This window comes from Chiloscyllium plagiosum, unplaced genomic scaffold (assembly GCF_037043375.1).
Source record: "Chiloscyllium plagiosum isolate Xiang-an unplaced genomic scaffold, Cpla_swu_hap1 HiC_scaffold_42, whole genome shotgun sequence".
NCBI lineage: Eukaryota > Metazoa > Chordata > Chondrichthyes > Orectolobiformes > Hemiscylliidae > Chiloscyllium > Chiloscyllium plagiosum.
In genome coordinates, this window is record NW_028270180.1 from 6,224,748 (window position 1) to 6,237,218 (window position 12,471).

General features: G+C 47.3%; 1 protein-coding gene across 1 annotated transcript in view; it reads left to right on the forward strand.

The window, feature by feature from the left end:
* The window catches only part of igf1ra (insulin-like growth factor 1a receptor), a 333,589-nt gene extending 324,380 nt beyond the window's left edge, over nt 1-9,209 (forward strand). Inside the window, exon 21 of the mRNA XM_043680420.2 lies at nt 6,488-9,209. Coding sequence (XP_043536355.2) covers nt 6,488-6,851 — 364 coding nt within the window. The 3' untranslated portion in view covers nt 6,852-9,209. The remainder of the gene's footprint in view (nt 1-6,487) is intronic.
* Nucleotides 9,210-12,471: the final 3,262 nt, after the last annotated feature.

Consider the following 12,471-nt stretch of genomic DNA (forward strand, 5'->3'; position numbering starts at 1 on the left):
GGGATTTAATTTGATAATGTTGGCAGTCTGACAGAGAACAGCAAATCAAATCTCTGACTGTAAAAATGGTGAGTGTATCTGCAATTACTGCCGCTTTTAACACTGGCAATTAATCTGCAGTTTCCTAAAATTAGATTGCCATTTCATCAAACATTTCTGTAGATTTTTTTATAAATCAGGCACACTTCTGTGTTGGTGATAGATTTCATTCTCGTTCTCTTTCTACTACCTCTCAATCTCAAGTCACCCCTCTGCTCCTGAACCTGCTGACTTGTGTCCTGTTTCAGAACAGAATATTCCCCCCTCCTCCCCACACTGGATTCCCACCAGTGACTGCCCCCGAATGGACAAACCATTCCAAGTCTGCCATCTGTGCGAGTCCATGTTCATAGAGTCATAGTGCAGAGAAATGCCCTTCAACCCATCGAGCCGGTGCTAGCCCAAAACAGTCCCTAACGAATCTAATCCCATTTCCCTGCACTTGGTATCACATCGTGTGTCTAAATCCTTCTGAAATGTGGTGAGTGTTTCTGCCTCTCACAACCTTACAGGCAGTGAGTTCCAGATTTCCCACCAACCTCTGGGTTTTCCCTCACATCCCTCTCTGAACCTCCTGCCCCTTTCCTTCAATCTGTGCCCACCCCAGGTTATTAATCTCTCTGTCAAGGGGAGAGCTTTCTTCATGTCTATGCCCCACATCATTTTAGACTTCTCAAATGTCCCCTCTCCATCTCCTCTGCTCCAGTCTCTCCAATTCTTTGCAATAACTGACACTCTCCATTCCAGGCAACATCCTGGTAAACCATGTGTGCTGCCTCTGTAATGTGGACTCTAGAATTGCATACAGTACTCTGACCATGTCATATTGGGTCATAGTTACCCAGACACTCCCCAATCAATCCATGTAAGCCCTAGGGTAATGAGTGTTGAGGGCTTTGTTCAGCAAAATCGCAAGGCTCTACCCTCTCTCACCCAGCCTCCTGATTGAGGTCAGAGTGGAGCTTTACCAATCGTTTATTTCGAAACATTGCTAACAGAGGAATTTGTTGCTGAAGCTTTTCGCCTCGCGTTCATCAGGACAAATGCAAGAATGCCAAATTTCAGCTGTCACAACAATTTATACTGCAGGAGAAACAATGTCATAAAGTCACACAACAACAGGTTACAGTCCAACACCGAAAACACCAGTGTTGTGTGACCTTGTCTACTCTAGTCCAACACCAGCACCTCCACATGCAGGTGCAATAGCTGCTAATTGGCTGGTGAGTTGACTCTGTTTGCTTTCCCCATGGCAATATCTCAGCCAAAGAGGAGCTATAGGCTCCCCAAACACCAGAGTAATTCAACCAACTCATGACCATTCTAAAATAACCAGCCGAGTTATAACATGGCACATGTAAGCTTTTGAAAAGCAGCACGTGTTTGTGTAGAGGGCACCATTCTCTTGTAAACAAAAGTCACATGTTCCACCTTTGTGCTGTTTTTGAGTTTACTCAGAACTTGAGCGTATAGTTCCCCATTGCTTTTTCTATGGAAATGTCTTGGCCAATCAGAGTTGACTTGCTGACCAATTTGTGCCCTTTACTTAGATTTGATTTGATTAGTTATTGTCACACATACAGTGAAAGGTTCTGTTTTTGTGCAGGCACCTCACTTTTTTTTAAATTTGGCATTCTTGCATTTGTCCTGATGGCTGGGAGATTTCAAGTTCCAGCGACGTGCCTCTCCCTGTGCCATCTCGTTGCAGCCAAAGCTCCCACGGTTAGAGGCAGAAGTTGCCATAGTCTTACCAGACCGTGGGGCTGCTCTGTCATTAGGGAGAGACAACTGGAGGTGGTTTTTACCTGAGGGTCACCACGCCTCAGGCGAGGAGGGAGGTTATAAGGAAAGTCTTGCATGGTAGCTTCAGCTGGTCTAGGTGTCCCTCTGCCTCACCATCCAGCCAACTGAGCGAATCCATCCCCAGCCAATGGCAACTTATTGTTGCGAGTATGAACTTCTTTCCTTGCTTCCTGGTGGGGGGTGGGGAGTGCAGGGATTGCCTGGTGGAAGTCTTTCGCTGCTGCTGGTTGGCCCTATGTTGTCCTTTAACAGTCATTTCCGGGTCAAGCAGAGGGCAGGTGTCAAATAACCGGGTGGCACATTGTGCTGGGTGTAAACTGTCCAGTTGACATGTGATTTGCTGTCTTGCATCCCTTCCCTTAATGAGCCTGTTGAGGGTTCTTGTTGACACTCACCTCAAGGAGAGTGGGGATTGACTTTAGCCCAGAGGGAGCGGCCTGTTGGGCACAGCCAGTGTAGTGAAGTTGAGCTCACAGGACAGGACTTTATGTTGGCTGTCTCTCTGCTATGAGGAGAGTTTTTTTTTATATAATTCCGTTTTCCCCCCCCCAGCTCCTTCCCCTCACTTCACATGATTCACGTGTCAATCACATACTCTCTGCTAATTCACACCCTTCCCCGCCTTCGCTAACCCCACCACCTGTCAATCTACAAATTCAGGGCTAACTGCTCATTCAACCGTGGGATGCAGTAGTTCTACAAACATACAGCATGGAAACAGACTCTTCGGTCCAACTAGTCCACGCTGAACATAATCCCAAACTAGTCCCACCTGCCTGCTCCTGGCCCAGACCCCTCCAAACCTTTCCTATTCATGTACTTATCCAAATGTCTTTTAAACATTGTAACTGTGCCCACATCCACCGCTTCCTCAGGAAGTTCATTCCACACACGAACCACCCTCTGTGTAAAAAAAGTTGCTCCTCATGTCTTTTTTAAATCTCTCTCCTCTCACCTTAAAAATGTGCCCCCTAGTCTTGAAATAGCCCACTGTCGGGGCAAAAAAACCCAACTCATTAACCTTATCTAGACCCCTCATTATTTTATAAACCTCTAAAGTCACCTCTCAACCTCCTACACTCCAGTGAAAAAAAAGCCACACCCCATCCAGCCTCTCCTTATAACCTAAACTTTGCATTCCTGGCAACATCCTGGTAAATCTCTTCTGAACTCTCTCCAGCTTGATAATATCCTTCCTATAACAGGGTGACCAGAATTGGAACAGTATTCCAGAAGAGGCCTCACCAATGTCCTGTACAACCTCAACATGAAGGACATTTCCTTTTATTTTCCTCACAACACCAGAACCTCAAAGTGCTGAGGCTCACTGTGGTCAAACCTGCCCACAGCACTGAGATTGGCCACCGGGCTGAATGGCCTCCTGAAGGTGATAGCTCTGAGATGTGCAGCCAGCACAAACACTCACTTGGGAGCTGCAGTGCTCCAATTTACTCCCTCTCAGCCTCCTGCTCTCCAAGTGAATCCTTTTCTAGGATTCGCATGCAGTTGTTGCAACTTCTCACACCCATCTCAAATTATAGAAATATGTAAAAATTTGAGGAGTCACCCAACATGGACGTAGACCCTTCGGTCCAACCCATCCATGCTGACCAGATATCCGAAATAAATCTTGTCCCATTTGCCAGCACTTGGCCCATATGCCTCTAAACCCCTTCCTATTTATGTACCCACCCAGATGCCTTTTAAATGGTGTAATTGTACCAGCTTCCACCACATAGCGGGTGGTGTTGGCCTACTGGTTTTATCATTGAGCTGTTAACCCAGAGACCCAGCTAATGTTCTGGGGACCTGGGTTCGAATCCAGCCACAGCAGATGATGGAGTTTGAATTCAAGAAGCGTCTTGAACTTAGAGTCTAAAGATGGCCATAATCTATTGCCGAAAAACCCATCTGGTTCACTAATGTCCTTTCGGGAAGGAAACCGCTGTCCTCAGCTGGTAGGCCTACGTGTGACTCCAGGTCCACAGCAATGGTGTTGACACTTAACTGCCCTCTGAGTAATTAGGGATGGGCAGTAAATGCCCTCTGGGTAATTAGGGATAGGCAGTAACTGCTGCCAGCGAAGCCTGAAATAATAAAGGAAAAAAAGCTTCCTCTGGCAGCTCCTTCCAAACACACACCACCCTCTGCGTGAAAAAGTTGCTCCTTAGCTCCCTTTTAAATCTTTCCCCCTCTCACTTTAAACTTATGCCTTCCAGTTTTGGACTCCCCCACTTCAGGGAAAAGATCTGGTCGATTCACCCTTTCCATGTGCCTCCAGATTTTATAATCCTGGATAAGGGCATGCCCTGAGCCTCCAACACTGCAAGGAAAATTGGCCCAGATCCCTCAGACCTTTCCTATTCATGTAACTGTCCTTTTAAATGTTGTAATTGTACTAGCCTCCACTACATCCTCTGGCAGCTTGTTCCATACATGCACCATCCTCTGCATGGAAAATGTTGACCCTCAGGTCCCTTTTAAATCTTTCCCCTCTCACCTTAAACCTATACCATCTAGTTTCAACAGACTGATGCTTTTAATCAGGCTGACCCATTTGTCATACCAAATGCTACAAGATGCTAACTTAAGATGTAGGGATTTAAGAAAATCAATCAAGTTTGTAATGTGACACATCCATCCTTGCTCAAAGTACTGTATGGTCAAATACAGAGAGAAACTGTCTGCAAATAAAAGGAACATGTTCAAGCCTTGGATGTTTTTTTGAATTACTTGGAGCTCAGGAAGCGTGAAATTCCCCACTGTTTTCTCATTGGCAACACATGAACCAATCATAATGAATCCTCTCTCTTTCTCTCATGGCCCTCCTCTCTCTTGTGCCCCCCTCTGTCACGTTGCGCGACCCCCCTTTCCCTTTTGCACTCTCAAATTGCCGCCGTTCTCCTGCCACCCCCCTCCTCACTCGCGTCCACCATCTCTCGCATCCGCTTACTGTCTCTCTGTCTCTCTCTCTCTCACGTGTACACACACTCACTCTCCCACAAACGTCTCCACACTCTTGCATTCGTTCTCGCTGTTGCAGTCCCTTGCAGTGTCTCACTTGCTGTCCATTGCACGTCCTCTCGCCCGACATCTTGCCCTCTCGCCCGACATCTTGCCCTCACAGCCCTCGCGCTCTGTCGCCCGCCCTCGTGCTCTCTCTTATACTCACACCCTCTTGCCCCCCTCGCCCCACCACCCCTCCTCCCTGACCTCCCCTCCATCCTCACCCATGCGCCCCCTTGAACAACACCTATGTGACTGTGAGATGCGTGGGCATCAGGGGCTGTGTATTAGTGGCTGGGTAACTGTACCCCAGTCTGTGTAGGGCACTGAACATTGTGCTCTATATTAAACAAGCCGCAGGACAGTACAGTGGGAATGTTCTGGGGAGTTGAAATTAAATCCAGCATTTTCCATACTTGAGGCACATAGTAAATAAGTATTTACTTGCCTGCTCACCATACATGTACAAGTCCATCACTGTGAGATGCACTAATTCCTACTATGGCCTGTAGCAGCCAGTCCCCAGACAAACGTCATCGCACATGCTGTTATTCACCCTGATGTCACACGCTCGGGCAGTCCCTCTTGCTGTTTTGAGTTTCTCAGCCCTGTCCTGCAGCTGTGCAGCTCCAAAGTCATGGGGCTGGCATGTGACGGGCAGACAGATGGTTTGTCTGTTTTGTATTTTGAGACGGGCAGCTGAGAGGGCGGCCCCGCTCTGTTTGGTTCTCCTGCCTTATTCCAGTCGGGGGCTTTGCAAAGATTTCCCTTTCTTTCTCAGCCCTGTTTCCTGCCTCCCCTTCAGTGGCAGAGAGTTTGTCCCAATTTGATGATGTCTTTCAATGACAAGTTGACCTTCTGCAAATTGAGCTTTTTGTTAGGTTTCTTTTGAGGTGTGTGTGACACTGACCAGACTTGTGTTTATTATCTGTCCTTAATTGCCTCTCATCCTGAGTGGCTGTTTGAGCCCCCTGCCCCACCATGTTGCTGTGGGTCTGGATTCACATCTAGGCTAGGCAGGGTAAGGATGGTAGATTTCCTTCCGGAGACAGGATATGGGAATGTGAAAATCAGCGAGAGGTTTGTGGTCACGATCACTGGCATTGGTCATTGGTTTTGAACCCAAAGCAATAGCCTGGGCCTCTGGGTTTCTGATCCACTGATACTGCCCCTTACCCCAGCACAGGTCCACAACGTAGGAGCTGTATCAGTGTATGCACACAGCTCACCCCGTAAACCAGGGCCGCAGAGCATCCCCTCCCGTCTGTCTGCTCCTCTGCTTCCCTTCCTCCCCCCCCCCCCCGTCTGTGCCCTCCTTTCCTCTGTCTGCTCCCACCTCTTCTCCCTCACTCATCCTCTCCCCTCTTCCTCCTTCCCTCTCTCTCTACCTCCTTCCCGTGCTCTCCCCTTCTGCCTCTTCACCCTTCTCTCCCTTCAGTCTTTCTCCCCCATTTCATTGCCCTGTGCCCACTCCTTCCTCCCCTCTGTCCATCCTGTTGCTCGTGCCCCTTGCCTGGGTCATTCAAACCTGTGAGGTGTCCTTTCTGAGCTGTACTGTTGTCTGCATCCCACACGGTGGGGTGCTTTGGGAGCGTCTTGGCTTCTACTGTAACTGCTTTCTCTCTGCTGTCCATGGTAGGTACGAGTTGATGCGCATGTGTTGGCAGTACAACCCGAAAATGCGCCCTGCCTTCATGGAGATCATCCAGACCATCAAAGCTGACTTGGACCCGTCCTTCAAAGAGGTCGCCTTCTTCTACAGTGAGGAGTGCAAGGCCCGGGACGTCGAGGAGTTTGAGATTGAGGCGGATAATATGGAGAGCATCCCCCTTGACCCATCCTCCACCCTCCAGCACACTGACAAGCACTCAGGCCACAAGGTGGAGAACGGACCCGGAGTGGTCCTCAGAGCCAGTTTCGAGGAACGGCAACCCTACACCCACATGAACGGGGGCAGGAAGAACGAGAAAGTGTTCCCTTTGCCCCACTCAACAGCCTGCTGATCCCCTCCCCACTCCTCCCTGGAACCAAGACAAGACAAACCCAAAACACACAAGCCACACACACAGAGACACATACAGGCACGCACGCACATGGATACAGCCACACACGCACACGGATACAGACACACGCGCACACGGATACAAACGCAGACAGGCGCGTGCACGTACACAGAGTCACGCCGACAAACACATGCACCCCCACACACTCTCACAGAGAGAAACAAACCTTGTGTATCTCTCAATAGATTTCAAACTGCCATCACTGCACGGTGGAGAGAACCTGTTCAAGTCGCCACCCTCATGTTTCCAAATGCAAACCGTTTTTTTTCTTGGAAAAAAACAACAGGGAGCTCAGCTGAACTTGTGATACAAGACACTTAGTCCTCGATCTCTCACTGCTTCATTGTCTAAACATATCTGAAGTCCAACAGAGGAACACTCGACAGAGAGCTTGCTTGGGCTCTCCCCTCCGCTCCCTAGCATCATCACTACTGGTCTTAGATATATAGATGTACACAGACCTATAGTATCTATGTTTTTCAAACCGATCTGACCCTCGGAATGGTTGTTTGCTGGGAGCGTCCATTGCTTCTGTCTTCTGGGGCTGTCAGAAGTGTCTTGGGTGTGGTCTCACACTGCAGCCAAATTTTGCCAAACTTCACAAGGAGGAAGAAACGGTCTAATTACAAAATGTGTTTCAGCTCGCAGGAGGGGGAGAGGAGAACTGGCATTGCTCATAACGTAGAGACGAAATTGGGCAGAGGGGAAAGGAGTACAGGTAGGTGCGGTCATCAGAGGAGAGCAGCGTCGGAGACGTCCCACATCGCTCGATGGAACGTGGTGTGTGAACTTGCGGTTAAGGCAAATGGACAAAGAGGAGGGGCGAGAAGGACCCAGTCTCGAGAGTGTGAGAGTGTGTGTGTTCGTGTGGGGGAGGGGAGGGGGGAGAAAAATACAGCAAGAAAAAAAGATAGACAAAAAGAAGCAAGTTAAGTGCTAAGTATTTTCTGACGTGATCAGTTACATTAGAGTTCTAGTGAATGGGTCTTGCAGTTCTATGTTTGACCATTGACCCTTTGGGTACTCATTGTGTCACTTTTATAACGTTTATGGGTTTTTTTTTCCATCTGTCTTTGAAAGAAAAGCTGCTATAATTTTTTTTGTTTCCTTAACTCTGGGGATGAAATCAATTTTACCTTCAGGTCTACTGCCTCGTTCCTCCCACTTCTCCCCACTGTTCCTTCACCATCTTGTTCCTTCACCAGTTTCTTAACACTTTGTACAACACTTCAAACTGACTTGTATTTCTTCCCGATAATAGTTCCGATCTCACAGTGTCACCATGAACTTCAGCCTTTTCTTTTTCCAAAAAGAAAGAAATTATTTGAAAACCAGAGGATGGACCCTTTGATGACACCAGTAAGAAAATGTCATCGCTCAGCGCATTAATAGAAACCATTTATTCCCACACCCCTCAAGTGATCCTCAAACATAACCGAGCAGTAATAGTTTTTGAGTATGTGTGTCTGAACTAGTACAGGGCGTGAAATAAATATACTCAGGTCAAACAGTTTAATACTAGTACATGTCTTTCTCAGTGTTCCCATGTTCATTTTTTTGTGCATATGTGGAAAATGAGTAAGCTTTTCTTCCCCGTTTCCTCTAGCACCAAACAAAAACCCTTTTTTTTTTTAACCAAATTGGGATAGTTATGCTGACAGCTCATGTTTGACTATGTGATTGTCTTTGTTTTATTTTTTCAGCTACATATCTTTCCTGTTCAGGTGTTTTTTAGTGGTTGAATTTCTTTTTCTGATTATTACCAGGATGAGGCTTTAGCAAGCCGTACTGGGCGGCCATTTTGTAATTTGCTGCATTGTCCATTTAACTGACTCGATTTCAAAACCTGACATTGCAGAGTTCTCGTTTTTAGGGTTGTATAATTTAAAGTGATTGCTCCATGCTAATGCCAGACTGTCAGGAGGAGTGGATATTGTTAACTATATCAGCTTGTCAAAGTCAGTAATAAGCAGTCTGACAGCCATCCGAAAGAAATTTTTTTATGCTTTATAAAACATGTCTGGCATCAACTAACCTCCAATATCAAGAGGCAATGGAGTCTACTAATTATCAGGGAAGGTAGACATTCAAATAATGAGTGCGTGCCTGTTTAGCCCTGCACAAGGCTTTAGTGTGTTGAGACTGGGTCCACATTCGCCACATGGGTTAAAGGGTAGCTGAAAACGGCCAACCATCTATCTCCTGATCCCAGGATGTCGGATATTTCCGGCCTGTTCCAGGTTGTGCCGTTCCTCATCGGTGCTTCACAGAGAACACAACGTACCGGGACAGGGCAACGTTAGGGCCGGGGGGGGGGGGGGGGGAGCGGAGGGGCTGGGGTGTGGTATCCCAGCCGACACCCTTGGGACCAGACTCCATCTCCTTTTGTATCTCCTGGTTGGGGTGGGTGTGGGGAGGGGTGGGGTGGGGGCGTGTTAGGTTTACACATGCCGTTTATTTCAAACCTCTGCCAAGTTGACGAGGCTGGAGCTACCAATTAGCCAAATACTGACGTGCTCCGAGATACCAACTTTTTTGAGGTTGGTCGCGCACGCCTATGTTCTCTGTCGCCCCGAACGATGGAGAAAATGTACAATTTGTAGAGGGTGGGGAGGACGGGGGGTGGGGGGAGGGAGGACTTTTGTTCAAAGACTTGCTTCCAAACCCGACTGATCTGGAAGGAAGTGAACAGAAGTGCCAGTGAAATAGAAAGGAGACTGATACTTGCGGCGGATGGTTACTTTAAAGTTTGTAGTGTGTTTTTTTTTGACTATTCCTTTTCCTAGAGTAGTTTCTGCCTTTTAATTTTGCCACTGTCCCATAGCATTATTCTGGATTTCTGTTAATTAAAGAAAAGGTAATCTATGTAGGATTTTTTAATTTATTTTGTAATATCAGTTAAGATCACTGTAAAATGCCCCGAATTGAAATCATTACTGATGGAAGAGTTGTATTTTAAATGTTACCTGACAGGGGGACAATTTCTTTCTGATGTTTTTAAGTATTTATCTACCTCACTGTTATTTTTTTATATATTATATAGATATAAGATACATCTCACATTCAGCAATCTGAGAGACAGTACAGTATCCGGGAAACCTCAAAACAATCCACAAACCACAGACACGGAGAGGGGCAAGTTTATCAGAGGTCACCAGCTTTGTGGGGGTGAAGGGTTAAGGGTCAGACACCGCAGTTAATCGCTGGGGTTGGGGTGAGAGGGGGAGAGCAGTCACAGTGGCACGGTTCCCTGGTTTCTATCAGGCCGTACATGTGTTATCGGGAAACTCTGGTGGCTGTAGCAGCTACTGCAGTATCCTAGAGATGCAGAGGTGTATTTCCTACTCTCTCGGCTTTTTTGGGGGATGGGGTGTCCTTAAAAGTTCCTTTGTTTCCACATCATTTTGTTGCTCAGCACTGCCTTTCCAAACGGCACGCGGCTTCCTCAGCACAGTTAGCCAAGAGGAAAGTGGGAGGGAAAATTGGAGTAAAGGTGGGTGTGCCCCACCCCACACAGCCCAGCCCATCTGTGACGGCTCACCTCCAGAGAGAGAGTGTGTGTCTGGGTCTTGGGAGCTTTTACTGTGTTCGGCGTCACCATCACCTCAAACCGAGATGGGTTCACCAAACTGCACCCACTGGGTGAGAAATGAGATGGAGCAGATTTGGCTTCAACCAGCTGGAGGCCCACTCCAAGTCATCTGTCAGGGTTTATGCATGTTTCTATAAGGGTCCTTCACAGTTCCTCAAGCCCGCAGCCCTTGGACAGAGAAGAGTATTTCCACCCAATAATGATGCTTGGAAGAGCATCAACCTCACCCTCTTGGTTTAGGCAAAGTTTAAGATTTTGGGCGAAGCCAGATTGTAGAAGGCAAGCAGCCTGACTTAACAAGGTGATCCATCAAGTCCCAAACCACTCAGCCTGGTCTTGTTGATTCACTATTGCTGGCTGTGCCTGTGACTCTACACAGGCTGACAGTCAATTGACCAATGTCTCCTCTGTGTTGTATCATCAAACATCCCCTTTTCTTATCTGTTTTTTTTTAAAACCCATGAACTATTGACCAACATTGGACAGTGTAGAGAGAGCTTTACTCTGTATCAGACCCCATACTGTCCCTGTCTTGGGAGAGTTTGATGGGGCAGCGTGGAGAACGCTTTACTCTGTGTCTAACCCCGTGCTGACCCTTTCCTGGGAGTGTTTGATGGGGACAATGTAGAGGGATCTTTACTCTGTCTTGTCCCAGCGTGCAGCACTCTCTCCATCCCTCAGTCCAGCACAAGGACCAATGAAAGCTCTATAAGAATCAGCTGACCAGTAGCTGTTTCGGGGTAAATCGGACCGTTCCAACTGTGTATCCAATGTGGAAATGGCCATCAGCCCCAAAACGAGTTGGTGAAATTAACCATTAATCTCCAGGACACTAACTGTGAAATTAAACTCGTGTGTCTTTCCCCCTAAGGGCTCAGGCTGTCTAGCTCACTCCTGAATATATTAAATATGCATTTGTAGTTTTGCAGTGAACCCGGTATTGAAACTGTTTTGTTTTTACATTTGTTTTTGCTGCTGAACGGGTTTGATGGAGGTTCATTGGAGCAAGACAGCACTGAGAGGAATCAGGATGCAGTGTTAGCCCCCTCCAGGCCCTTGTGTGTTGGCGTTTGGGGTTAGGGCAGGATTCACATGGAAGAGTTTGTTTTCACAGCCTTGTGATGCCCTCCTACATCGCCTAACCCATCCCTGCCCTCACCGACTGCATCAGGAACCGTAAGTGCTCATGTACCTAGGCAAGAATTGGCATCTTCGGGGAAGGGCTGGCAGGAATATTCAGGGCAGGGATTTGGGCAAGACCGGAATTGGTGAAACTATTTTTCAGTATCGCACAGGTGAATCAAGTGGGACTTCAGTTGACATTCAGAGAGAAAGCTAGTGGAACCTGTAGGTAGATTAATGAGGCTGCTGATAATACGTGGGGTTTGTGGGATCAGTTGTCAGTGCATTTGGTGTAGGGCCCTGAAATGTGAGCTGAAACCACTTCAGTGCTGGGGATGGAGGTAGAATTTGTACACAAACCTGGTGACCTCCTGATCTCCCCCTGCGTCGCACATATCACATAGCCATAGACCCTCAGCTCACAGCTAGTTACAAAATGTTTGTAAACCTGTCTGCTTTACAATTTCATTGATCTGTGTTCAAAAGAGAGAGGAAAGAAAGTTTTTTAAAAATCACTAACCAAGTTTGAAGCCATCTTAGCAACTGTATAGATCATTGAAAGCACTTCACTGACTTTTACTGTTTTTGTGACTTTAGGAAATGTGTGTGATGTTGTCTGACCTTTGTAATGGGACCGACCAAGGTTGTCTGTAGCGTCGGAGAGAGCCCTGATCTCTGTTAAATTTGAAGGGTCCTTGAAAGCGAGTGTTTTTAAGAGGTTGATTTCTCAGTGGGACCCATGTTTCACCGGGCCTGGGTGGAAAACCAACCCGCCTTCAAAATCTGATGACTCTTCCTCCTTGCACAGAGCCTCAAACCTTTCCAAAAGCTGTAGCTTCTGGTACA